Source organism: Trachurus trachurus, assembly GCF_905171665.1.
Source record: "Trachurus trachurus genome assembly, chromosome: 5".
Lineage (NCBI taxonomy): Eukaryota > Metazoa > Chordata > Actinopteri > Carangiformes > Carangidae > Trachurus > Trachurus trachurus.
Window position 1 is genome coordinate 15,386,267 of NC_139896.1, and position 27,516 is coordinate 15,413,782.

General features: G+C 42.3%; 1 protein-coding gene across 2 annotated transcripts; it reads right to left on the reverse strand.

Moving 5' to 3' along the window:
- Positions 1-202: 202 nt before the first annotated feature.
- On the reverse strand, positions 203-25,660 carry slc41a1 (solute carrier family 41 member 1). Of its 2 annotated transcripts, none has more exons than XM_083972020.1 (12): positions 25,413-25,660; positions 22,689-22,965; positions 21,847-22,367; positions 16,547-16,654; positions 11,424-11,495; positions 9,453-9,597; positions 8,571-8,717; positions 6,918-7,065; positions 6,648-6,727; positions 5,481-5,615; positions 5,133-5,281; positions 203-4,678 (listed from the first exon to the last, which is right to left on the reverse strand). In XM_083972020.1, exons 3-12 carry the CDS (start codon positions 22,327-22,329, stop codon positions 4,493-4,495), a joined length of 1,653 nt encoding a protein of 550 aa, XP_083828146.1. In that variant the 5' UTR covers positions 22,330-22,367; positions 22,689-22,965; positions 25,413-25,660; the 3' UTR covers positions 203-4,492. The 2 variants fall into 2 exon arrangements, with proteins under 2 accessions (XP_083828146.1, XP_083828145.1); XM_083972019.1 differs by having other exon boundaries at positions 22,453-22,965.
- Positions 25,661-27,516: the final 1,856 nt, after the last annotated feature.

Here is a 27,516-nt window from a genome sequence, read left to right on the forward strand (position 1 = left end):
TTTTTATCCAAACCTTTTGTGTTTGTAGAACAGTTGATACATTGAGCTTTTACAACAGAAGTCCTCATGTTTCCAAGCACAGACCAAATCTACACAGTGAATTATTCGCACCTGAGGCGTCCAAAACTTCCCTCAGGAGATGGTGGAAACCAAAGATGCATTTGCTGATACATTACAAAAAACAGACACAAAGACAGGGGAATGGTATGAAATAATATAGTCCTTTATTTCCAGCAATTTACAAAGTTCTGCAGGGAGAAACCCTTCCTCCAGCCTCACAGAGGGAGGGCTTTTACAAGAGGAACACACAGAGAACTCAAGAGACCTCAGCCCCAGTAAGACTTTACATGTTTTTTTTTCTACATCAGTTTTTCCTTAAAGGCAACATAACTGACAAGGTAAGGTGAATATTTAGAGTCTGAATCGAAGCCTCGATCTTGATGTTGGATGTTGGGCAGCCTGAGGATCCGCGTGGTTCCCTGTGGGTTCAGGGGTTCGAGGGTTCGAAGCACTGAGGTTAACAAGGCAGTAGGTGGGTGAAGGGTTATAAAGGCTGGGTATGTTACATACTAGGGGGAAACATCTGGAATCATACGGAGGTGCGACAAGGTATTCTGTCGTTTTTTGCGGGTTGATATTTCACTTCTACTGATGCTCAACTTGATTCCAGACCTTTCAAGTACCCCCATGAAATCCAACCTGCTGGTTTTGTCACTCCCCTCGTCCTCATTTTAACAGATTCACGTGAACCAAAGCTTGTAACTGATGCTACCAGCCCTCATCTCCACCGCTACATCATATAAAGTCATTATTACATTACACATCATAATCAACTCACTGTACAACTTTTATTAATCAAAGAGAATTAAAGAGACGCTACTCTGTGGCAAAACCTAGCTCCTGATTGGTTACTCTGAGTTGAGCTTGGCTCTGATAGGTTAAGGCCTTTCTATGTCTTATAAGTATGCTTCCCTGTGCAAGACAAGGTTTGTGTGCATATGTGTGAGGTGTATAAAGACTGGTATTAGGCACTGTGCTATTCATTAGCCCCGCCGCCTTTCTATTGCGGCAAGCAACAAAAAGCTCTACTGGCTTTTTCGCAAAGAAAAAAAAAACACATTGAAGAGAAGAGAAAAATGACAGGAACATGGTGATAAAGAAACTGAGCCAAAATGAAATGATAAAATAAACAACCTTATATATAGAATAAATATAGTATGTACAATTTGCTTTGTGTGCTTCTAAAAATAAATAGACAAACTCACTTGCCCCCTTATAGAAGTATTCACAACTTTCCATTGACATAGAGGCAGAACGCTGGCACCTGGTCATTAAGAGAGTGGAGAATAAAGATGGAAGGATGTAACACGGTAAACGATGTAGAAAAGAAGACAAAGATAAATGTCATCTAGGGTAGATATGTGTGGGTTTGAATCCAGGGGACACAGAGACACACAGACAAGTTGTACAGTTTTCGAGAATCCCTGTGCTGCCCTCTGCTGTCCATTTTGCAGATTACAGTACTTTTGCATTTGACCAGCGTCACAGAAGTTGTTTCATTTTACAGTGGTTGTTTGCTTGATGAAATACATGACACAAAACAATAATCATCAAGAGTTAAAAAGATTAGGGGAAAGGGATTGAAAAGAATCACACTTTTAACATAATTGACACATTGACACAAAAAATCAGTCAGACAAAAAAAGAAAAGAAAATCATTTTGACAGATAAAACAATCAGGTTTTGCACATTCACACTGTGTGCCCTGCACATGCATTCTACTGGCCCCTTTGAAACAGCACAGAAATCTCACAAGCGCCGGATAAGTCAAGCATCACATGCAGGTTTCTCCTATTAAGTCAACATTTAGGTCAAGATGGCTCGCAACTTCCTTTTTCATTCTCCTCCTCTACTTAAGCTGTCAAACAGAAAGCCAGCTTGGATCAGCTGAGTGTGGTGGAATATAGTGTGTTTGTGTATCACTAGAGAAAAACCTTTCCCAGTATCAGTAGTAACAGTAACTTGTGATGAATGAATCTTGATCAGTGCTCGGTCACAACAGAAACTCGCACAGTGTCTAATTGGAGGCTAATTTGTACCATTGGCTTCTCTCTTACAACTCACTGCATGCTGCATCTAGGGGAACACTATTTGTACAATTAAAGAGCAGACAGTAACACATTTCTTGGTGTAACACGGCTAATACATCAGCTAGCCTCAGATTCCTGCATAGTGAGCATTATCAATATGGCCAATGGTGTGAATCCACATGCCAAATTTAATCAAAATTGAATCCCAAGCTCTGTGCAAATTATACATCAGCAAGCTGGAAAAGGCTCGAGCTAGTCAGTCACAGTAGCTCTACACGTTTCTTCTCTTCCTGTACAGTATCTTTTACTCCCCTCTAGTGTTTAGTTGTCAACATTTGCTTCATTACAGAGTTACTGAGGGGGATGGAAGCTTGTTGGCTTGGACATTTGGTCACTAATGGGACAGATGTCTATCAAATGTCTACAGACCTTTCCTCTTTTGTGGAGAAGTAATGACTCCACCAGAGGACGGACGAATAAGAGTGGATGGTGCAATAGCCTACAGCTAATGAGCTATGGAAGCTACCACCATTTTGGATTCACCCCTCTGGTCCCTCAACAGTCGGCACTCTCAAGATATTTTGCTATTAGATGAACTCACGTGAGTGCCATGCCAAAAAAAAAAAAATATTTGTGCAGATTTACTTCACCCCATTGGTGTGAACTGATTTAGAAATTTTTTAAATCTTTAAATGTCTCTGTTCTTTGGTGCACTGGGGCGTCTTGACAGTTTTAAGAACTGTGCTTTTGGTGGATCTGAATCTAAAAGGCTACAAAATGAGAACCAATGCCAACATTGCAGGACAAAAAAAAAGAGACTTGTCACAATTTCCTGTCAAAGACTAATTATGTGACCTAACTGTTCATTCAGCTCTGAGCACCTTCTCTCTGGAGTCAGCACATCCCGTGAGCATGCTAAGGCAACTTAACACACTTTCACACCCTGTACCCTTGGTAAGTTCTGCAGGTTTGTTTAGCCTCACGTCACTTACTGTCAACACAACAACAACAACAACAACAACATCATGTGCTCCAGTATAGCAGATGGTTTCAGACAGGGGGACTGGTGCTATTCTCAATATAAACATCTTGCGGAAAGAAATAAAACCTCTCTTGACATGCAAAAAAAAAGGAAAAAGAAAAAACACATTGAGATGCAACAAAGAGCGAGGTGTGTACATTTTTCCTCCTAATCCACAGCTGTCTGGCCATTTTTCACGTACTATTTTCCACTGTTTCTGTGTGTTTGCTCATGTTTTAATAACAGTGTGTGGACAATTCACAACTGTAGTTTTCAGTAGAATTAAAAAAAAAAAGTAATGTATCCCGTGGGAGCTCTAAAGGACGTTTGACGGATAGAGGAAACAACAGAAACCTTTACATAAGGATTAAGTAAATGTAAATGTAAAAGACAAAGCTCAATCTTTAAGAGACTGAGAGGTGAATCTGTTCTTGTAGTGTTTGACGTAAGCGTTTATCTTGACTGTAATCTGATCCCATTTCTAAAGCCTGCATTGTAAGGGAGTAAACATAAAAATCACAAGCTCAATTTCCTGATCCCTGTTCCTACTCCAATTAATTAATCGTAATCTTAATTAATCTGCTGATGGGAGCCAAAATCGTTGCAGCTTGCTATGTTAGCGGTCCAGGCCCCTGTATTAAACCTTCCCCAAGCCTGTTTTCTGTAAAACAGAGAAAACAGCTAGCCATGTATCTACTGAATCTAAAGTGAAACTCACTAGATTTCACACAATATTCTGTTTATGACATAGCACTTGGTGATTAAGCATTCTAGGCTTGTTTGGAAATATATATTTTTGCTGTCTTTTGATGTCTTGGTTTTTCAAGTGTTAAAAGTTGATCTTACAAAATGGGAGGGCTAAAGTCCCCATTGAAAATAATGAGGACTCGCCCCTCACATACAACAGATATCGGTTCATATCAAATGCATTATTTACCAACAATAATAATCATTGTCAATATTATAATAAAAACAAAAGTAGTAGGACTCAGTTATTAGGTAGAATAAAGGAAGAGTAGTGGAGTCTATGAGGCTGGATCCATCAGGTTGTGTTTTGTTGGGTGTTTGAGGTGGAGATGTGTGTTTCCATTGTTTCCAAGGTGAAACACAGACACTATCTGAATTCTTGGCAGCTGCTGCTGCAGGTGCATCAGCGTCCAGACATCCTGAAGGTGAAATGTTACATTCCTCTAAGTGCACTATATCATCAATCAGAGCCCTACAGGAGATTAGCCCTTTAAATGTAGACATCTTCCAGTTTCAGATAATGGGTCGTGTGCAAGCGTACAGTATGAGAGGTCTTTTTTTCATAGTATTTTTTTTCTTCTGTGTGTGTGTGTGTGTGTGTGTGTTTGTGCGTGTGTCTGGTCCATGCATGCATTCAGTTGCCCACATTTGAGTCTCTGTCCCCAATGAACCAGCGCATGTGGAAGCAGAGGGCAAGGAAGCCAGTCCCCAGCAAGTCACCCAGCGCAGTCAGGTAGGGGATGGAGAAGTTGTCTGGGTCCATGCCGCGGCCCCACATCCAGTGGACCATCCAGTCTGCCAGGTAGAGCAGGATTAGCACCTGGAGGGAGATGAAACAGAGGCAAACATTGTTCACTAAATGAAAACTTACAGAATTACAGAAGCAATGCATCCAGTGCAATCCACTTTTATCTTTCTCTATTTATTCATTTATTTTCATATATTTGTTTTACATTTTGTTATTATTGATATCATTCATTCATAACCTTTTTTCCACTCATGTGAAACACTTGGTTGATGTAATATCTTTCTTGTAAAGCACTTGCTTAAAATGATGCTACAAAAATACAGTTAATAATCATAATTATGATTATCATTAATGACAGTGCAGATTGGTATGCTTAAAAAACAAAACAAATCCTGACAAAACAATACAGTGAATGTAGAATATAGTAGTACATAGTATAGTACATGTATGCATGTGACGGTATGATTGGATTTAAGGGTACAGGAGGGTAAGAGATGAAAGGAAAGCACTGAGTGAGTGTGTGTACCTGGAGTAGTGCAGCAGCCAGGTAGAAGGAGATGAAGATGGGTGTCAGCGTAGTGTGCCCCCCCCTCAGGGAGTTGATGGTGTAGAGGAAGACGAGGTGACCCGGAGCAACCAAGAGGAAGAGCACACGGGCTGAGCGAGAGTTTACGTCTGAAAAAAAAGGAGTCACACATTAACGTCAAATAGGACGACGCAGCGCCTGGTTGTCACTAAGCTTCTCCTGCATTTAAGAAAAAAATGATGATGATGTTTTAGGACAGAAGCTGAAACCAAAAACCAACATGGAAACATCTGTTTTTAGAGAAGAGAGAGAAACAGTGGAACGTTCCACAGCCGCCCTGAAACTTACTGGAGCCGAAGAAGGAGGTGCAGGGTGTGGGGCACTTCCTGGGGGTGGGGTTGGGATCCCCCAGGGGTAGACCGTTCATGTGTAGATAGGTGGAGATGCGACTGGCCTGAACCGCCACCAGGTTACCTCCCACACCTGACGCACACACACACACACACAAACAAACGCACAGCATGAAACCATGGAAACAGAGCACAACACCCTCAATACTGCTGCGATGAGCCTGAGATGAAAGCAGAATTGTTCCAGCTATGATATTTCTCATTATCAGAATATGAAAGCAATATGCTGCATCCATCTGTCAAGTGGAGATTGCTGTAAAATACATCTATATGTCTGACACATAATAAAACCAGATGGATGTGATAACAAACACATTTAACACTGAACAGATTTTCCTATATTTATTCCCCATCTTCAGGAATCAAACATCTAAACCCCCATTGTCTCGTGTATTGTTGTTATTTGCACATTAGCTTACTTTCCAGTATTCTCTGCTACTGAGATCACCCGATTTCCCTGAAGGCATCAGCACAAATTTTTGCAATAGAGAGCCTAAGCGGAAGCAGGAAGTAACGGTCACCATGGGACCTCAACTCTGAAAAACTCGCCATTCAAATGAACGGGACTGAAAATTTTATTTCGTGATCCGTTTGAATTGTGCCATGAGAAAAAAATATGTCCTCTACCTGTTTAAAACATCACGTTTCATCCCGAGAAATCAGCAGTTTGTTGTAAAGCTATTGTAGAATAAAATTCAGAAGAATCTGAAACCAGAAAGACTACAGGTCGCGTAGGTGACGTCACACACCAAATGCCCATAGATATATATACGTATATATATCTATGCCAAATGCCGCCCTTTCCCGTGTCAGTTGATGACGTATTTTTTGTGGGACACAGATCTGTAGTCCGTAGAGCGGTCTTTACACAAAATACATTCTTCTGTTGCCGTTTTATGATAAACGGCTGGTTTCTCGGCACGAAACGTGATGTTTTAAACAGGTAGAGGACATATTTCTTTCTCATGGCACAATTCAATCGGATCACGAAATAAAATTTTCAGTCTCATTCATTTGAATGGCGAGTTTTTCAGAGTTGAGGTCCCATGGCGCCGTTACTTCCTGCTTCCGCTTAGGCTCTCTATTGACTGGAGAAGCTCCTTACCGTTGATAACTGGCGTGAAGACGGCCATGCCAGCAAAGTTCGGGTCAGTGACGGTCTTGTCCAGGATCAGACCACCGACACTAAAATACAGACAAGGAGCAAGTGAAATCATTGCCTTCAGTTCAGGAACAAAAAAAGTAATCATCAATCACCACACACTGAAGAGACAAACCGTCTTCAAATGTAGGCAATAGTCATATTTTACTTGAACAATATCCTGTTTGACTGTCGTTGCCCTGATTAGATAAAGGTTAGAGTAAGACATTGCACCTGCTGATCGCCATGGCGATGATGACTGGCTCCCAGCCGGAGTACAGGACTTCTCTGGTGGATGGGATCTTCCTAGCTATCAGCACCCATAGGGGGCACATGGCCACAAACACTGCACACACCAGTGGGTTGGCATAGTCGTTGTAATCTGTAGAAATGAGAAGGAGAGAAGGTAGATTTGAGCACCAAGCTTATCGTGAGGTTTAAAACATCATGACTGATCAAAATGACGGACAGAGGAAAGTGTGGAGAACTGGAGAAACAGCTCATGACCCAAAGCTCATGTATCAAACATGAACCTAATTATATCACTCGCTGGGATGATGATCCTTAACATATGGCATATGAGTAAACAAAGATCCTTTATGGTGAAGAAGAGGAGGAAAAGCCTGGACTTGTCTAATAAATGGAATTTGCACATTCACATTGATGTTGCTGCTGTTGAAGATAAAGGGACCACAGACTTCATCAAAATTAAATCCAAATCACATAAAAAGACACATTGGTGCACTTTGCAAAAGTGCTTCATAAATTAAAATGAGTCAGATATTAATGCAGCAGGTAAAGAGGATTTAATCTTAACTATTATATAACTAAAGCTGCTCATTACACAGTTTGGCTTTTGACTTAACAGAGTGGAAGTACCCTGAGCTGGATTTGGACGGATGGTCACAGTACCTGGTCTTGTCTCTAGGAGGCAGTGTTAGTTTCTAAATTGACACTGTGGACTCTGGGGACCACAAACCACGGACAACACAACGTTTATACAGAAAAACAATTCAACACAACACCCAAACACCAGATGTGTTTTTTGTGTGTTTGAGCTGAATATAGTTTCAGTCTGAGGCAGTTAAAGTGAGTAAGACACTAAAGCGGGACTCAGACAGATGACTACTTGGGTTAGGATGTTTCATCACTCTGTCTGTTTGTCTGTCTGTGTGGAAATACTGCAGCTGTGGGGAGTCTGTGGTGAGGATGCTATCACAGAGATGACAATAGAGTTTCTCGCCCCTAAAACACAGCGAGGTTTGGGGTGAGCAGCTTTCATCTTATTCACCTCACGCAGCTGGACACTGAGGCACATTGTACACACTGCTTTCCACATGCTGCTGCGTTTTTATGATGGCAGCTTCAGAGCCATTAAAGGCACTTTATGTTGTATCATAAATGCAGCAAATGTCTCTGAAATATTGATTCTGTATGAATGATTCAGTCTCATTTGGGAGATACTGCTGGTAATTAGAAGTTTGATTTGATACTATTTGTGTGTTAGTGGTGCTCAAACTTTTTTTTTAACCTGAAGGACCCCTAAACTGACACAAATTACATCACGTCCCCATCTGATATGTTATTTTTCTTGTAGATGTTGCTCAGGTCCCCATAATCCTGGTGGTCCCCAGAACCCCACTCTGAGGACTAGTGGTGTACGTGACACTATTTTTTTTCCTTCTCCCTGACAAGATTGAATGGCCTATTTGCATCTGAATGAAGCTAAACATGTTCACACTCATTAACATAAATAAAATTATATTTTACATCCCATCTCCTCAATAAACTTCTTCCCCACCCCCACCCCACAGCTGAGTAAAGACTGTAGCCAGTATGTACTGTGGGGAAATCTGTCAGATGTAGTATGTGAACAGTGTGTATTACCTAGTTCCTTATACAGTCCTGTTGAGATGCCTGCCAGCAGCGACAAGGTGATCAGGTCTCCCAGGCTGGCAGCGATGGGTGTGGCCACATTGTCTGGGTTGATGCCGACCTTCCTGGATGCGATGATCACTCCGATCATGATGAGCCCTGTGGGTTGTCAGGTTTAGGAGACGGCATTGCATTAATGTCTTTGGATTTGACTTGTAAAGTCAAACAGAGTAGAAAATACTGCTAATGGAGTAATATTTCCGTCATATAAGACTAGAGAGAGATAGAAGGGGGGGCTTGATTGTGAAAAGTTCAGACTTGGAAAAAAAAAAACCTGACGGTTAAAAAAAGTTAAAAACCCAGTATATAATTTCTATTTTCTACAGAACAGACTCTTAGACACTTCATATGAAGCCTGTTTAGCTACAACTTCTCTGTCTCTCTCTCTTCCTCCCTCTCTCCTGCTCACTCCGCTCAGTGTGTTAGCTAGCAACATCGTTCTGTTGGTGGAAAGACGATCTCCACGGCATGCTGACATGCATGATAGATTGTATCTGCTGAACATCTGCTAATCGTTGTCATTGTGAGCATGTCCGCACGCTGGCATTTGCATTTAGCTTAAAGCGTCACTGTCCCTCACATCCTGTGTGGAGAACAAGTGGTAAATCAGAGTTTGGCCTAAAAAGAGGCCACAGTGTTCCTGTGTCGATTAAGCAGCAAGTGTTTTTGATTTCACTGCAGCTGTGTGTTTGTGATGTCTGGTGAAAAACAGCACCGTAGCACTTGTTTTGATGTTTTGCTAAATGTTGTTTTTGTGTGTGAAAGAACATTCTCCTTCAGATGGAGAACTAATGACAGAAAACATTGTGACGGTGAAGCAAAGTCAAATCGTACCTAGCAGCAGAGAGGCTATGAAGGCGGTGGCCACGCTGGAGGCACACAGCAGCACGGCGTGGCCCAGTCTGAAGTGTCCCTCTGGGATCCAGCCAAAGATCACAGCAGCTATGGAGGCCAGGAACCCCACTACTGTGGCCTGGACCTGCACACATTAAAATGATTAATGTAGCTATTGAATGCAGTCAACATATCAAGTCCAGATAAATTGGAGGCGAGGCTATCCTGTTACAACTGAGCAGCTTTTAAAACCCACTCACTGTTGAAGCTTACACAGCCTTCATATGAAAACAAGTCACAGTTATAAGCTTTATATGTTTAGGCAGCAGTGTCTATACACACAGTTTCACATTGTGACAAACTACTAAACCAACAAAACAAGTAACACATGTGCCGATCAGGATTATGCAATACAACTGTCTTCATGGAGCACCAGTATGAACCAGTATGAGTGCATGGTGACCCTAAATAGGAGGTTGTGTCAGCACCCGGCCAGCGCTAGTTTAAAGTGTTCCAGGAACTATGGACTTACCAAACATTACATAACAACAAGCCCACTTCAAATGGCAGAGATGTGGCTGCTTCACTGAGTTCAAGTGAAGAGTGCACTTTAGGAAATGAAATACTAATTGAATATTGATATTTGATAAATATATAGATAACAACGGGATTACAGGCTGCACCATCAAACTACAGTCACATTAGAGCTACAGTATAACAAATAATTGCCTCTGTTTTTTTTTTGTTTTTTTTTACAATGTATGACTTAAACCTCCCATATTTTCCATTCTTCCACTTTTTTCCTACACTTTTATTCTCCTTTGTATTTAAAGTGTTAATTTAAAAGTATTTAAAGTTTTAAGAACCAAAAACCATCTCAGAGTAATTTTGCATCTCCTCTCTCAGGCTTCTCTCTGGAGCTACAGGTCGCCCTGACAACAGGTCAGGCTGAGCAACTGAATAGAAATATTGCAGATTTGAGGAAAAGACTGACAGAAAACAAATATTACAATCTTGGATGATGGGTGCTAGTGAGTGGGACTGTGTCTTTGATACTTTCAGAGTATTAATATAGAATTTAGACCTGCTTTATGACCAAAAAGTGATGGACATCTACCTTCATACAGCCTTTAACCTTTAAATAAGGGTGAACCAGTGAAATTTGAATGTCAAGCTGGTCTGATCTCTGGTCATAGAAGAGCGTGTCCCCCATGACATGAGCTTGCTAACTCTGCAAAATCCTACATTTTCTCGAACAAATTATTCCCCATCAAGCCTCTTTTTTCCCCACTAGATATCTTTTTTAACACATGTCTTTTCTGGGTTAGGGTGGGACAACTTATACTTGTATTACTCTGAAACTGCTGTCGGATCAGACAGTGAGTGGGAGGTGTACCTTAACTAATTATGTGCTTTCCTGCAGATTATGTTTTGGCTTTTCCGATTTCTGAGAGCTCATGTTCATGTGAGCTGTCATACATTACACAAGTGTTGTTGCTACGCCCCGTTGTGATCAATCATTGTGGTTACTGTAGACACAGAGCACTTACGAAACCCGATTGTTCCCTGGTTTGGCAGTAACTTGATCCCTGAAATGTCACGTAAATGAGACACTTGTGTTTCCTCCATCAAAGTGAGGGATTAATAGAAAAATGTGTCTTTTTCTGTTCAAAAAACTGTTTACGATATAAAACAACGTTCTGATTTTTTTTGTGCAGAAATACCCTGGACCATCCTTCTGCTGTGACAAACATGAACTTGAATGAAAGAAAAGATCCCTACCAGTAGCTGTCATCCTGATGCTCTCAGAGCGCATGAAAACTAAGTTGAATCGAAGCATATGTAAACTCATTATCTGATTTCTTGCCTTAACCTGATTTTTCCCAGTAACCTGGTTTGTTAAGTACATGTTAGCATGGTCAGAGATGCTCTGTGACACTGCAGTCATTTGTACTGTGGTCTCTCCTTTACCTGGATGAGGGCCAAGTTCCCCATGATCATCTTCCACATGTCCTTGGTTGTGTCCATCTGACCAATATTAGCCTGAAAGAGTCAAAGAACACACAAGGTCAGCATATTATCATCTCCATATGTCTGTGTGTGTGTGTGGGTATACAGCATGTGTACATGCTGTTGTCTCTTGGTCCCATCTGAACAATACAATGCCAGTTCTCGGGACAAAGACACTCTGATCTGATCCCCCACCCTGCGGCCGACTCCACTTATCTCATCTCCTCACACACACACACACACACACACACACACACACACACACACACACACACACACACACACACACACACACACACACACACACACACACACACACACACACAGTCACAAACACATTCTCACATGTACACACACACACAGTGATGGTCTCAAGCGTCAAGTGGCTGCTGTGGCTACAGAGGCCTACTGTGTGTCCAGCAATGATCCTAATGCTCATCCACACTGAGAGGACACAAACAGAGGATCTCCTCTTCCTCTCTGCCCCCAAACATTTACAGAGGGAAGGGAAACATTTGGGCCAATGGAAACACATATCCGCTGTATGCATGGCTTTAATAAACCACTGTATTATGTGATTACACATTTTTCATATATTTTTAAGGGTAGGCTACTGTCTGTCTCTTTATCCATTTATTCTGTCTATTTATTGTCGTTTTGTTTGAAATGAATGTATACATGGGCGGCATCAAGAATTTCCTTCAGGATTAATAAAGTTTATTTTAGTTGTGTGTCAGGACTACAGATGGGGTGTCAGGACTACAGATGGAAATTAGCCCGAGGGCTAAATCTGGTACAACCATCTTTTCATTGTTTTTTTCAATTGACTAATGGTAATGTACACTGTCCTGTTTCAATAAATTAAATTAAATAACTTAACTTATTCAATTCAATTCAATTCAATTTTTTTCAAGAGAGTACCCGCACATCCATCTATTTTCTGTTGCAGGTGCAGAGGTCAGTGTATCTTACGATCTATAGAAAAGTAGAAACTTGCACACTGCTTCTTACTTGGCATCACCATTTATTATTGGTTCACTAATGTTTCGGTCGTAAGACCTTCCTCAGAGTGTTCAACACTCATAACACTCTGAGGAAGGTCTCACGACCGTAATTCAATTCAATCAAAAGATGGAGGTGAGGACTACATGTTAATACAAATGTATCAAGATTTTTTTTATTATTATTATTATTTATTATATTTTTGTTATTTTGACTTTCATATTTATCACAGTATGAGACAGTGGCTGAGATCACAGAATAGAGAGACATGAATTACGAGCAGTCAGATGATCCCACAGTTCAGACAGATTATCTAACCCACTTCATTTGGAGGTAAAACACTCCAAATGTTAACCCCTCTACAAGGGTTGACTTAAAGTGTTATACAATACTCACATACTTAACTGAGTGAGATGGATTGATGCAAAAAAAAAAAAAGTGCTGTTATAATGGACTGTCACTGAATATGTCATTGCTGTATTCCTGTAGATGCTGGAAATATTAATTTACAAACTCCAGAAATGTTAAAGTTGAACCAAATAGCTGCATTGCTGGATATTCTGGACATAAATAGTTACTCAACTAATTTGTCAAAGTGTTGCATAGTGCTGGAATTTTATTGCTATTATTGTAATTATGTCTGGGCTTACACAGTAGGCTAAGCCTTTGGCACTATTAATATCCTAGTTTCGTAGAAAATGCACTGTTCAACCCCTGCAGTCAAACATGCTGCAGCTAAAGAGTTTAGGAGAGAACAAAACTGAGCTCTACAAAGTGAAGTCAATGTTTGACTTTTTGGTTGGACAAACAGGACTCTGAAATGAATGTGAGTGTTGCTCTGTGTCAGTGAGGTGTATAAGGAGGCAACTATTTGCTAAGGTGTTAGCTTTTACAAGTCACGACATGTTAACTAACCAATACTCCAGTTTTATTTGCCAATTCATGTGGACAAATAAAACAGGACCTTCAGGGCTGAATAGTAATGTTGTACAGTAATGATATAGTCTTTTTCCTTTTTTTCTGGTGTGTGCATGCGTGCAGCTTTTCCCTCCTGCTTGAATCTCTCAACAAGCACCGTCCCCACTTGATGATTATGTCTGGCAACGTGACAGGGAAAACTCACAAGCCTGACTGACATGTCTGGACTGTGCGTCACTATAACTTGTGTATTTGCCAAATATACAGCTTTTATAACCCTGCAAACATACTCCAAGTCCTCACCCATCACTGCCATGTGGACATGTACATGGATGCCTCCTACTATGACAGCTATGCTGTCGCTCGGAGGGGTGGGGCATACTGCCACAAATACTGATAAGAAGGTTTAAGGCGGAGAGATAAGAGAAAACCCAACATCTGTGCAGAGCACTGAGGGCATCACACACTCACAATGAACTCTACATGCAAAAAGAGTCATATGGCGGCTCTCAGTCGGAACTATTATCTCCAAAACCCTTCAGTGGTTCAGATAAGAAGCTTTAATTTCATATAATAACAGTTAAAAAAGCTTTTGCAAGTTAGCTTCTAGAAGGACAACATGCAAACAGTTTCAGCACACAGATGAAGCTCGGGAATTCACATAAGCATGGTCTGGTGTTATGTGATGATGTGTGAACATGATGCCAAGGCCTGAGCTTTCAGTTTGTGAGTGGGTGGTTGGATTAGTGGTGTTTGGATCATCACAGAGATGGAGCACTGTGAATGTTGTGAAAGTGATTCACAGACGACATTAGACACATGAGAGGATGAAATACCCCTAGATTCAAAAGCAGCAACAGGCTTCTCAGTTAAATAATGATGCTATTAATTCCTACTGGTAAACCAAGGAGAAAAGCTGTTGTTTACAAGCCTGAACATACATTACATGAATGAGTGTATGTTGAAACATTTAATACACATAAGATGAGGATAAAGTAGACTTTTAGTAGCTGTTGTAATCTCTGATTACGCCGTATTTTTGGCACCAGTTACCATGCAGGTGCTGCCAAGTTCCACTAATTCACAAAAAATCCTTTTCCAAATACCTACAATCAATTAAGCTCAATAACATGAGAGGAAATGAGACAGACCAGAGAAAACAACTGCTTATTTCTTTTGGTGAAAACAATTTTGTAAAGAGAGCTTTTCAGTGAGATATGCAAAGACAAAGAACCTAAAAAGACCAAAGAGAAAACAAAAAGACAGGAAACACGGTCATGTGAAATGCAAACTCCTACAGCCAGCCAGTACGAGGGATTACATTATTTTTTTCAGTAATAAGCGCATTAGGAAACTTACAGTGGTCTTAATCTGCTCATAATTAGCGGCAGCGTGGAAAGAAACGTGGTCCTGCTGGGGCCAGCCAGCAGAGAGCTAACAGCCATGTCTCAGGACAAACAGCAACCCTGGCCTACTTTGTGATGATGGATGTGAGAATCCTTTTCTACTTAGTGAAAACCGTGAAGATTGACAAATCCTTTTGGGACTGATACACTACATATATTTATTTAAAATACAAGTTTCACTGTAAATTGTTCCATATTAAATCACCATATAACAGATTTTTCAAAATAAAATAAACTTTATCTTATAAATTTACTTTGTGTCTTGACTTTAAAAAGAGCTCTGATTTGCACAAGCAACTGTTTAAATCAGTGATTCACTCACATTAACACTGAAACAAATTTGAAACCAAACGCTGTCCAAAACAGCAATTCAAATTAAACAAAAGGTCAGCATCAATTGCCTCGCATCATTCTTGGCTTACGGAAAGCGTGCAGAGCAGATTATATATTTAGCATAATTAAAATGTAGGACAACACGTGCAGCTTTGAGCAACATAATACAGACAGGCCAAGCTGACACAGATTTCACATGTTCCAAACACTTCATTCATTGACTGACTGATTTCAGGTTTCAAGTGTAATGTGAATAAAGGCACCTTGCCGATTACCCATTCACAATTTGACACTGAAAGTATTTTATAATGTTATCATAACTCATCATATGGTACAATGCATATTTGGTGGTGAATGTTTGTAGCTTGTACTCTATTGGACGGAGATATAGAACTTTTCCAAGACATACTGTACAGCACTGAGGACACATGTTTGCGGGGTATGCTATGCCCATGTTTACTTGTTTCAAAAAACTTGAAACGTGTCAGACTAATTCTAATATCTTGTTTTACTACATTTTTGTTGTATGAATGAGCTGAGCCGTCCACGCTGGGTGGGCCGCTGCTAGCGATGCTAATCAGCTTCGTCACCTGTTTCCTTGAGGCCAGTGGAAAGAATGTGAGGACTGGTGCGCTTAAGAGCAATACTGGGCTAATTCTCTTATGGATTCATAAGTAAGGGTGTGTGCTGCTAACCTCTGGTTAGCAATGCTGCTAGGTCATTGACCCCTCGGACTATACAAAGGACAATACTATTAACTCAGGAGGAGCTGATTGCAGGACCACTGAATTTCAGTATCAAAAACAGCATTAATAGAAGACGTTAAAGACAAAAATACAGCATCCGAATTAGCATAATAGTGAGCACTATACATATTGTCATATATCCTTGTTATATACTACTCTATTTAGTGGTTCAAAGGAAATCAGATTATTTAGAGCTGAAAAACTTGAGACACTTGCTTTCAGTTCAGGTTGAAACAGCAGACTAACCTGTGCAATCAAGTGAACACGGCGGGCAGGGTCAGAGGAAACGTAAAAAAAACAAAGAAGAGGGCAGGAATGTTGCTATCAGTTTACCTGAAACTCAAGTCACGTTTGGCAATATGACCTCTGACCCCCAAGAACAATCAATGTGTCTGACAGTCTCAGAGGAAGAGGCAATGGGACAGACTGGGTAACTTTTGAGGTGAGACAGCCACCGTGATATGAAAAAAATCCTCTGGGCTAAAGTTAGACAAGGAATTAACTTACTAACTAAGGGAGTGAAACTGAAAAATTACAACTACATAGATCTAATGGTTAAAACAAAAAAAGAGTACAAACTATGGCACTTCTGGCAGGGAATACTGTAAATTTGTTAATTCAACAAGCTCAAGAACACACACGGCCAACTCTCACATAAACACACATGCATGTTTCTTACCGCTGTGGAGAGTCTGGAGGCCAGCGTCATCTCTAGGTTGCCTTTGAGCCCTAACAGCGCTGGGACCAGGATGAACACCTCCGACACCTCCGTGAACACTGTCCAGTGCTGCAACAATCACATGTGATATCAATAACACAACATAGTAAATACACGGTCATACTGATACCAGATAGATTCACAGAGACACACTACACAGGGTGACTCCTTGGTTGGGAGCAGGATGTCTCTGGGTCCCCGTGACCTTGTTCTTTCTTATTGATTCAGTGGTGAAACCAGACCTGTGTGATGGGCCAGATAGTCTGTCTCTGCAGACCCTTCACACTATGTATCATGTCGGCTCTCCTTTAACAAGACCAAGGTCATCGGGGCTTTATGGTGAAATGATTTATTATTGTTCTTCTTTTGGCTTCCACTTTCCACTTTCCCTTGTGATTCCCCTCTTCCACCTTTACGCACTAGTCTACACATCTGCTACTTACCACCTCACATCTTACTACAGTATAACCTCCATGGCGAAATAGAAACACATAATAATAACAATAATTGTAATTATTAACATTTCTGTTTACGTATATTATGGGACACTTATACCACACAGTCTTAAATAATTAAATCAGACTGTCTCTGAAAAGAAAACATTTAGATCTCTGAATTGCTAAAACAGGTCTTGTTTAGCCTAACGATGGCTTTTCCCCTAGTTGGAGAAATAGTCAGCTAAATGGATCTTTGTGGGATGGTTTAAAATATGACAACCTCGCTGGCTACCTTATGACTCCCATTAAATTTAGGTGTGAAAGTAGGAGATTGTTGTAAGTCATTCAGAAATATTGTTAAAAGAGCACATTTCTTTAAATATGTAAAAAAAAAAAAAAAAAAAAAAAAATCATGTTGAGCATGTGCGAGCAACGTGTCTCCTCAGCCTAGTAGATGGCCTTTAGTGGGGTATTTATAGCCTATATTATTAACACTGACCCCTGATAACCTCCTCCCTCGCTGATGGCCAGTACTTGAGAGGTGGGCTCCCTGTGAGCTTGTCACTGTGGTGAAGTGCCTCCCTATACTGTGCCTCCATTAGAGTTTGTGCACTGATAGCAGGTTCGCGGTCTACTGTGGTCAGAAACAAAGCAATTGCTAAAGCTTGGGCCATCGATCTTTCTCCAGAAAAAGTGCTTATCTTTGGAGCCGTCCCACAGGCCCCCAGCACTTACAGTCCGGTCTGCCCCGAGCTGAATCAATATTCACCGAGGCTGACACAGAAAAGAAAAGAGAGGCAGAGGAGAAAATAGACGAGGGGAGGAAAATAGAGGAGTAGCCGACATCTAAGCTACACACAAACACTGCTGGCCTGCATTTTCTCGCACAAGCTAGCTGTTTCTGTTTCACTGTGTTGCTCCCACTGTGCATCCAGATGTACAGCGCTGATAAGGGGGTGTCGTCTGCGCTTCAGTGTGTGTTGTATCAGTAGGTGTGGCACCAAAGCTCAGTTTTGGGTTAAACTCCTTCTGCCTATCCACTTGCTGTCACCAGGCCAAGCACAGCTCCTTTCCAACAGCCAGCCCCTTAGCTTGGCTCACTGCCCTCTGCCAACCCAGCAGCCTTGTGAGCACCTCTGTGAGCACTCCTCTCCTCTTTCACAGCCGCATGCTTTCAAGCTTTCTCCCTCTCTCTCTCTCTCTCTCTCTCTCTCTCTCTCTCTCTCTCTCTCTACTTCTGCCTCTCTCTCCTATCTCCCTCTTTGCCTCCCCGTGGTGATATATGTTGTTGTCTCCATGGAATACTGGCTCCGAGCCAAACGAGCCCCCCCCCCCTCTCATGGCCACCTCCTCAGTTCTAAGAACTCTACAGGACAACCCCAGTACCTCTGTGTACAGACCTATAGGAGCTCTGGTATGCAAGCCCCACAAGGGTCGGGTTGCCCAGTTGAGTAACATGGCCCCATTTTATTTGCGATCACTGTACTTGCTGTACTGAGCAGGAAGCTGAGCCTGATGGCATGCGATGTCGACGCAACTCGGGCAGCGTCACAGACACTACATCAGGTGGTGTATGTTTCCATTTTCCTGGTGCTGCAGCATGAATGGTGGAGTCATGTGATAACACATGCAATGGAGGGTCAAATTAGCGTAGCCATGGTCGGTCAAGATTAATGGGTCTTCAGGAGTCGAACCCAAGAGATTAACATCGGCACTGCACTAAGATCTTACTGGCGTTAAATAGATGAAAACTGGGGAACAAGATCCATTGGATTTTTGTGTTGTGTGGAGTATAACGAGTAGAGATTCCCCTACATTAAGCTAAGAACTTCAGAAGCCCGAGGTATGGACCGTTGGCATCCAATGACCAGTCAAGCGCGGACGGAGGGCTCAGGCCGCCTGAACCCTCTGACCAGAGAGTCCAATCAGGACAAGCAACCTAGACCCCTCCAAGGATTCCTTAGGATCCAGAATGAAGTGAAAGATTAGCCAGGGCTTGGTGCAACACAAAAGCATTCTAACCCTCTAATCCTTTCAATCTCTATCACTCACATCCTAACCAAGAGCCTGGCTGGGGTATTGTCAGGTGTTGATAGCTGTGAGCTGATATGTTGTTAATGATTGTCAGGACATAACATCCGCTGTCATCAGATGTTAGGAATAACTGGCCGATATGAATAGAAGCAATTAATCAGTACAACAGGGTGTGAATGGTCAGACATGGATTAAAGTTTTGAAAATAAAAGTTGTCACTAACAAAACAGGTTTTATATTATAATCACAACTCCTGGTAGAAATACAGTATAATGCAGTTCCATACATCTGAGTTTGAGCTGATTCATAGAGGGATGGAGGCCAGTGGTGTGAAGGATGATTCAGATTGAGGGAATCAGCCCACGCTCTGGTTTCACAGCGGTTCCTGTGATAACCAGGCAAGTGGATGTGGTTGGACCAAAATGGCTGCTAGTGGGCAGCGAGGGCTTGGCTGGTGTTAAATCTTTGTGTCGACTATGATTTCCTGTTTACTGAAGCCTGTATTTTTAGACTGTTTTGTTTTTTCAGGCTGAAGTTGTGTCCCATCCTTTGGCATTTCAGGAGAGGATAGATGGCTAGACTCTGAGGCAGACATAAACATAGAAATTATTATGACAGCGCACAGTAGTAACCTATTTTCTGCATTCTTAGTTTGCAGTTTGAATGCGCAGACTAAGGAGAAAGCAATTGAAATTGGATCTTAGGACTGATTACGAAACAGCCATGTGGCGTTTAACGCATCGACTCCCAGGTAACAGTATCTACATGATCTTTACAAACATGTGAAACCTTAAGTCCAAGTGAAGTTGGTCACCCTCAAACTCTGTTTTGGCCGTGGCAGTGAAAGACTGACAGTTTTAGGTCATTCTGCTACTGCTGCTACCATGTCACTGAGCAGAACTATGCAGACGTCTCACTCCCCTATACCAGCCTGGACAGTCCTTTCTGGGCCAACCTCGAGTGGGAATGAGGCCAGAAGCTCTGTGTGTATGTGTGTGTGTATGTGTTTGTGTGTGTGCCACATATGGTCAAAGTGGCCAACGTTAAAATGGTTGAATTTCAAAGGTGTCTTATAGAGAGTGACACAAAAAGCCAAGTCATGTGCTGGTCCAAGCCACAACTTCTCAACTCAGGCCAGGCAGACACTTTAACTAAAGACTCAAGAACATTACAGTTTTCAGAACTTACTTTTAGTAAAAGGGACTGGCACAGTCGGACAGAGAGAGAGAAGGAGAGAGAGAGGCTGAGAGTGAGACAGAGAGAGAGTTAGACAATTACCTTCCTGCAAGGACAGGGAGGATTAGCTGAGTTAGCGTTTCATGGTTTCATGGAGGGGGAATTAGGCAGTGAGACAACCTGCTAGATGCTCAGCCGCACTCACTAGAACAGTCTGGTCATACGAGCCTCACTCTGCATCTCGCTGCAAGCACTTCTTCCAAGGTCTGCCCACAGACTATAGGGGGAGAGATAAGACCCTGTACCATCTGTAACTCCTGTTTCTCTGCCTCACCTCTAAAGGAATGGCGCACTTAGTGTTTTGGAAATTGGAGAGACCGCAGCAGCATGGTGCCTAAGTTGAGGCAGCATGAAAACTTTTTTGACCTCAAACCTCTGCATTCCTGGTTTTAGTGAGGATACCTAACCACATGGTAATGGAGGCTTTGATACTGCGCTGTATTTTGTTTTGTTTCCTCATTAACTAGCTCAACTGTAGTGTTGCTGCCATTTCAGGTGCTCAAAGAAACCACACGTATCCCCCTGCCTATCCCCCTTCTCTGTGTGCCGGGTTCCTGGGGTGCACCATGTTGGCATCAGTCCGCGTGTACACAATGTGCCTGGACTGGTCTCCTGGCAGCTCGACACCTCTAGCTTTATCTGCATCTCAGGCTGCCTTTTAAGGAATATATGACCTGTCAGCATGCCTTGGACTGCATTTCCACGTTGCACACTTAGATGCACTCAGGGCAGGATAGCGACTACAGTGAGTCGACAGGAAAAGAATGAAAGGCAGAAATTATAAGTTGAGTTTTATTCTTTTCTTGGAGGCAGAGTGGACCAAACAGTTCTCTGGCTCTACACCGCACCACAATGAGCACCTTCTCCTCTAGTTTCTATTGTATGAAAGTATGTCAGATCTCCAATAGAGGGGTGTGTGACGAGCCATTAGGAGACACACTGTGTACCAGTATGTGACAGCCCTGGGGACATGGAGGCAGGCTATAGAGGAGAAAAGAGTTATGTAAATACCCCCATGGTGTGTGCCCAATCCACCCATTCCCAAAGGCATGCCGTCAGATAGGCCCAGCAGCAGACACATGCGAAGGTGAATAGAGCTCACTAAACCAGTTCATTCAAATGCTCCAGGAACGAGCCCATCCCACATGTTGACTTAGTACACATGGTCTGTCTGGAGCACACTGGTTTCTGCTCAGATACTGCAGATGAACGTCATCCAAGGATTAAATAACACGGATGTTTGGTTTTTCACAGGTGACAAGACTTTAAATAAATGGAATATTGTGGAGTTTAACATGTTCTTGTAGGGATTTAACCGTTCAGTTCTGCACCACTAAACATCTCTGACAAAGTATCCAAAACATTCAAGTCATCCTTTCCAAATCTATTTCCCATCCTTGACCTTGAAGGTTTCTCAAAACCCTTTCATTGGCGTGAATTAACCACACATTCTTACATTGGATTTTGAAGTTTCTAATTGGACTCTAACAGGCGTAAACATTACTATGCTTTATTTTCTCTATCTACATGACAGAACATATTTGGATCACTCACCTGAACAATATCTAGCACCATTCCTGCTGCCGCTGTCCCGAACCCGGCCAGCAGGAAGGGGAACACCACCTGCAGACCAATGGAGAAAGAGGTCTCCTTCAGCGGCACCGGTGGTTCAGGGCTCTGGTCGGTGCTGGTGTCATCGCTCTCGTTGCTCTGGCTTGCGTTCTCCAGGAGAGCATCCTCTTCCCGCTGCCCTTTGGCGTTGGCCCGGCAGTCCAACGCCACCACGATCTCCGACCTCTCCTCATCCTCCCCGGTCTCACCAGCCCTCTCTGTGAAAGCTGTGACTTCTGTGAGCTCCACCGCGTCCCCGGTCCCCGGGCTCACCTCCTCAGGGCCTTTGGTGAGGATTACCGGGTGAACAGAGCAGTTGGAGTTGAGGAAGGCGTCAGGGGGGCCTCCCTCCTTTTTCATCTCAACGGCCCCGGAGGACATGTCGATGTCGGGGAGTTTATCTTGTTCGTTCAACCAAAGTACCATGCGGAAGCCTTTGGAAGACTTGCCTTGCCCTTACAGTTCTGGGGAAGTCAGAATGGATTTTGTTACCTGATCTGGTTTTGAACCTGATCAGTCCAATTGATTTATCCCATTAAAGAGGTTTACAGGGAGTGGATGTCGTTATTAAAGACCAAGAGAAAACTGCTCTGTAAGAAAAAACCTGCAGCAAGGCACATGCAGCCGCGTGTCTGCACAGCCCGTGTTCCTGTCGGTGCTTCGGGAGCAGAACCAGTATGTTCTCCATTCACTGCAAGGTGCTCTCGGTGGACCAACAAAAAAAAGAAGAAAGCATACTGGTTTGACACACACGAGAAAGGAAAACAATGTGCTTGGGGACTCACCACAGAAATCCCCTCCAGTAACTTGTAAAACTGTCCTTCAAAGTTCAATAAAAAGCTAAAATCTCAGGTCTGAAGTGGAAAAAAATCACAGCGCAGACTGGTCACGCTCTCAGTCCAGTGATCATGTCAGACTGGTCAGTGTACCGGGCTGGGAATGTCTCACCTTACACCACGTGGCTGCTGGGAGGTTTTCAAGAGAGATATTTAAAGGTCTGCAGTCCGAGGATTGAATTACCGACTGCAGTAAAGTATCTTCCCAACCAGAGTGGACAGTCACCTAGGAAAAGAACACATTTATTGATTATTCAGTCTTAAATATAAGTACGGTATATTAAATAGGATACATTTCCATTTTCCCCTTCAAAAAAACAAAACCAGACAATATTCACAACAATATTATTGCTAATCTTTAAAATAATGCTAAAAAACCACAACAACAATAACATCTTAAATCTTAATGAACAAATACTGTGGACGATTCGTAAGTACCTTAACTTCCATGAGTGCCTCAAAAGCTACGCAAGTCCTTGTAATCGACTTTTACAGTTTTCAAAGCCCTGGATGAAGCTCTATACTGACAATACGGAAGAAGCGAGACGGAACCAACAATCAGTTTGAAAACACACATCCCACGCCAAATTTCCTCCTGGCGTCTAAAAATATTCTACCATTAACAGAGGTGCAGCTTGCATCCTCTGGAAACAGAGTATCCCACCATGTTCAAAGCAGCAGCATTGCAAGGACAATAATTCCAGCCTTGCCTTTCAAAATAAACAACCCACTGATTCTTCCACAACCGTAATCTGCAGTCAGAGTAAAAACTGCACTGTGTACTTAAAAATTGCAACATACAAGAGGGTAATTTAAGGAAATTTGATTGAGCCTTAATTATGCAGGTAGAAAAAACAATTTACATTTTATAGAATTTTCAACTAAGCATGCATTTCCTTTACTCAAACCATCATATACTGAAAATCTCAAGTACCTTTAAACAAAATAACAAATTTCATCTGCAAACTACTAGGTTTTTTCCTATCTTTATTCAACAGCATGGTCTATCAATTTGAGGGCACGTCTTACAGTGTTGTGGACGGGTGATAACCGAGTTCATCCACCCCCACCCCCAAGGGCTTTATGAAATGTGCTTCCCTTGAATTCTTTACAACTTTTATAATACACACTCCAATAGCTGCATAAAGTACAACAATAGCTGCATAACACAATACTTCCCCATCAGTGTGCTGGAGGCTACTAGTCCCCTTCCTCTGGACTAGTAGTCTAGCAAATCTCTGGCTAATGCGAGTTGCCAAAGTCAAGCAGTTCAGGTACGTTTTTTCTATTTTCTTCCTTCAGTCATATTCGTGGCAGACTGAATACTATTACATCTATTGACAAGGTCCCTGGTGTTGCACTTAAATCTGAACACCTCTGCTTGGAAACAACTAACAACAAAAATGTTTCTGCTTTTTATAGGAACGGTGAAAAATACACACACAATAAATGTAACCAGTTGCAACTTTAAAATGTAGTAGCTCATTGTATTTACTTTGTTTTCTACTATCTCAACATGTTAGCTACTTTTCTTTCTTTCGTTCTTTTTTTACTTTGATGTTGTTACTTTTCTCATTCCTCAACTATGTTTTGTTGTTAGCTGTTGCACAGCAACATTTTTCGGGTTAACAAATCGTTCACGTTCACAAATTTAAGGGGGCTTTCACACAGGAGGGGAGGGTGTTGAGAGACAATATCTGAACATGAAATAAATAAATCATGTCCTCAAATTGATATTACATGCTCTTGAATAAAGATGGGTGAAACTCCTTATGTTTATCCTCCTCATGGAAACAGAGAAATACATCAATAGAGGTGAACCTACAATGATATTTTCAATTCATTAAGCAAGAGAAAGAACATAAAAATCTGAATTTCACAATGATGCTGCCTTGTGATGAAGGGTGTTAGCCTATAACAAAATATCCCATACCTGCTAAGAGATAACGGTAAGCCTGGTGTGACCTCTATTGTGACCAGATCAGATTTCAGCTCAGCATATAGCCACACAAGGCCAAATAGCCTTCCCCATGCACCTGGCCTGGCGACACACAGATTACATGCATCTACTAGTCTATTTTTCCAGAAACTGTACATAAATAATCAAATAAATACACGCGCTTTTATTTTGAAGGCCAGTCTGCAGGCTTCCAGTCTTACTGCTGCTGACTGGATGCAGCTTCCCCTCAGCCTGCATGTTGCGACATCCGCACACTGACTGGTTTTCCCCGCTTAAACAATCCTCTGTTTAGTAGTCAGGACCAATACCACCCGAACCCAACATGGCAAAGGCGTAAATTAGTGCTCCCCTGGTCAGGACTGAATAGCCGAGCCCTCCTTTTCTATTCTACTGCTCATTTAAACCAGGGCAGAGGGCTCTCTGTTCCAGCACCGGGCTGGAGCCCATGTCACTGCCACTATCACCACGAGAATTTAACTCACATAATAAAAATTAATGCAAAAACGCACAATAATGCCCTGTTCGTTATCCACATCACACGTAAATACCTAAGGCAGAAGTTGAGCTTTTGCAGTCTGAGCCGACAATTGACACATTCCGTCAGATAAAGGCTTTAAACGTAATTCTCGCAGCCGCTCGCTCGTTCTGTTATGAAATTAGAGCTGAAATGTCCAGCAGGTAGTGAAGCGACGCAGCTCCTCGGCGGTGGTTACCTTGTAAGTGTCAGCGGTCCACAGCGGTCCACAGTGGAGACTGAAGTGGACAAACCGGAGTGAGTGATGATCAGTAAGAGCAGCACGGGGGACTCCGTGTGGCCGGCTGCGTGTATCCTCCACCTCCTGGTAACGCGCTCAGGCTGAGGCGTGGACGCCGGTGTGCACGCCTTATGTACTGTACCGGCTCTGCACAGCTGCCTTAATGGTTAATGGTGGTTAATGGTTAAACCCTCCCACCCACGCGGTTAAAGGCTGAGTCCCAGTCTCTCCCGACCCCCGTCACATTGCACCCGTCCAGTGGCCCCCGCCGCCCGGCTACTTGGATGCGCATATTATACACCCGTCCGGTGCAGGGGGCCAGGAAGCCACAAGGCGGGCCCTCTCGCCACACTCTGAGATGACGATAGCCCCCCCCCCCCTCCCACCCCTTGTCTCCATTGCGTACAAGCATGTCCCCTCCCCTGCCCTCCCTCCACCCCATGTGTGTGGAAATGTGTGCCCGTGCGGTGCCAGTCTCCTCCAGCAAACCTGCTAATTTACTACCAGTGGGCCGAAGAAGTTTTAATTTAACAATAGGCCGAGACTTCTCAATGAATGGACACACGCATATCAGCACTGTCTAACTGAACGGGTGGATTTTAGTCATTCATCCACTAACACAGAATCAATCTTACATAAGCGAAAGAGTTGAAATTACACCAAAGTGACCTGGAAATAGAAGTGGGAAGCATGAACCTTGAATTAAAAATAAATAAATAAAGCAGAATTGATTGAGAGAAAGAGAGAGAGAAAAAAAGGAAAGAAAGAAAAATAGATCTCTTTTAATAAGGATGTATTTGTTTAGGGGGCATAAGGGTGCCCATATTCAGCCATGAGACCCATTGTAACCTTACAGCATGTATTATGATCTCAATCTTCTGCATTAGAGAGCTACAAACATTTTTTACTGTGTCTTTGGGGTTATAAGAGATTTATATATGTGGGGTTCCTCAAGGTTCATTCCTAGTGTCTTTTTATTTATTTATTTATTTTATTTATACAGACAAAAAACAAAAGCTGAAAGTATGTGGACTGACTTCAAAGGGAACAGAGCAAACTAAAGAAGCAACCAGTATAAAGGTTTGAGCACACTCCTACTGGAGTTGTTTTCTTGCCAAATGGGAAAAAGTCCCATTCACATTCAGTCTCTTTTTAGCTCTAGTTTCGTCGCAACCAACTCCTCAGGCAAAATATCAGATTAATTAGCAAAAAAATGCTTTTTTTCTCTTTTTTATACAAAAAAACAACAACAACAAAAAAACAGCTGCCTGCTGCTGGACACAAACTGAGGAGATTAGCCTAACTATTACAGCAACTTTAAGCACTCATCTGGAATTCATATAATATATTATTTCCCTATAATTTCCTTGAAAGAATTTGCCTGTGTCCTTGTGATTTGTGTTTGGATATTATAAGTCTTTTCATGCACACACACAAAACAAAAAATAAATAAATACAAATACTTTTGACTTGTATTTTGTGTGGCACCTGCAACATTAACCTTGTCTTGCCAATGTGATGTTCTTTCTCTCTCTCTCTCTCTAAATGATGTGGTTTTCTGCTCTATTCCATAATAATAAAACAACAATCTGCTTCTTGAGGAGCTGCAATATTCACATAACAGAACTTACTACTAAGGCTCTTTCTTATTCCTCTGGGGATTGCACAGTATGTGTGTGTGTGCGTGTGTCATCTGACAGATAAATTGCATGCTGCCTTGGCCTCCCCACACTGTTCCTAAGAGAGCAGCAGCTCTAACAACGTCCCCAGAGGACCTGCCGCTTTGTTGAGCTGTTTGCCTGTTGCTATACAGCCACTCGGCTCAGCATCAGTGGCCCCGGCATCGCCCAGAGAGCAGAGGCTATCCGTCCACATCCCCCCCATGCTGGCAAAGTGGTGAACTGAGCCAGTTTGCTCACAGCGTAAACATCCAGTAATGACAGGGGAATGAGAGTCACCCACACTGTGGTATAGTCTGTAGTCTTTTAGGTGCCGCTCACTGAAGTTGAACATAGAAATGGAAATTACATTCTTTGATAATGTTGCTTAAGATGCCATCCGG

Coding starts and splice junctions, on each gene's coding strand:
- slc41a1 (XM_083972020.1), bottom strand. CDS start 22,329: ATGGTACTTTGGTTGAACGAACAAGATAAACTCCCCGACATCGACATG. Junction 5,616..6,647: donor CTTCACGCCAGTTATCAACG/GTAAGGAGCTTC, acceptor TGTGTGCGTCAG/GTGTGGGAGGTAACCTGGTG. Junction 5,282..5,480: donor CACCTCCTTCTTCGGCTCCA/GTAAGTTTCAGG, acceptor CTTTTTTTTCAG/ACGTAAACTCTCGCTCAGCC.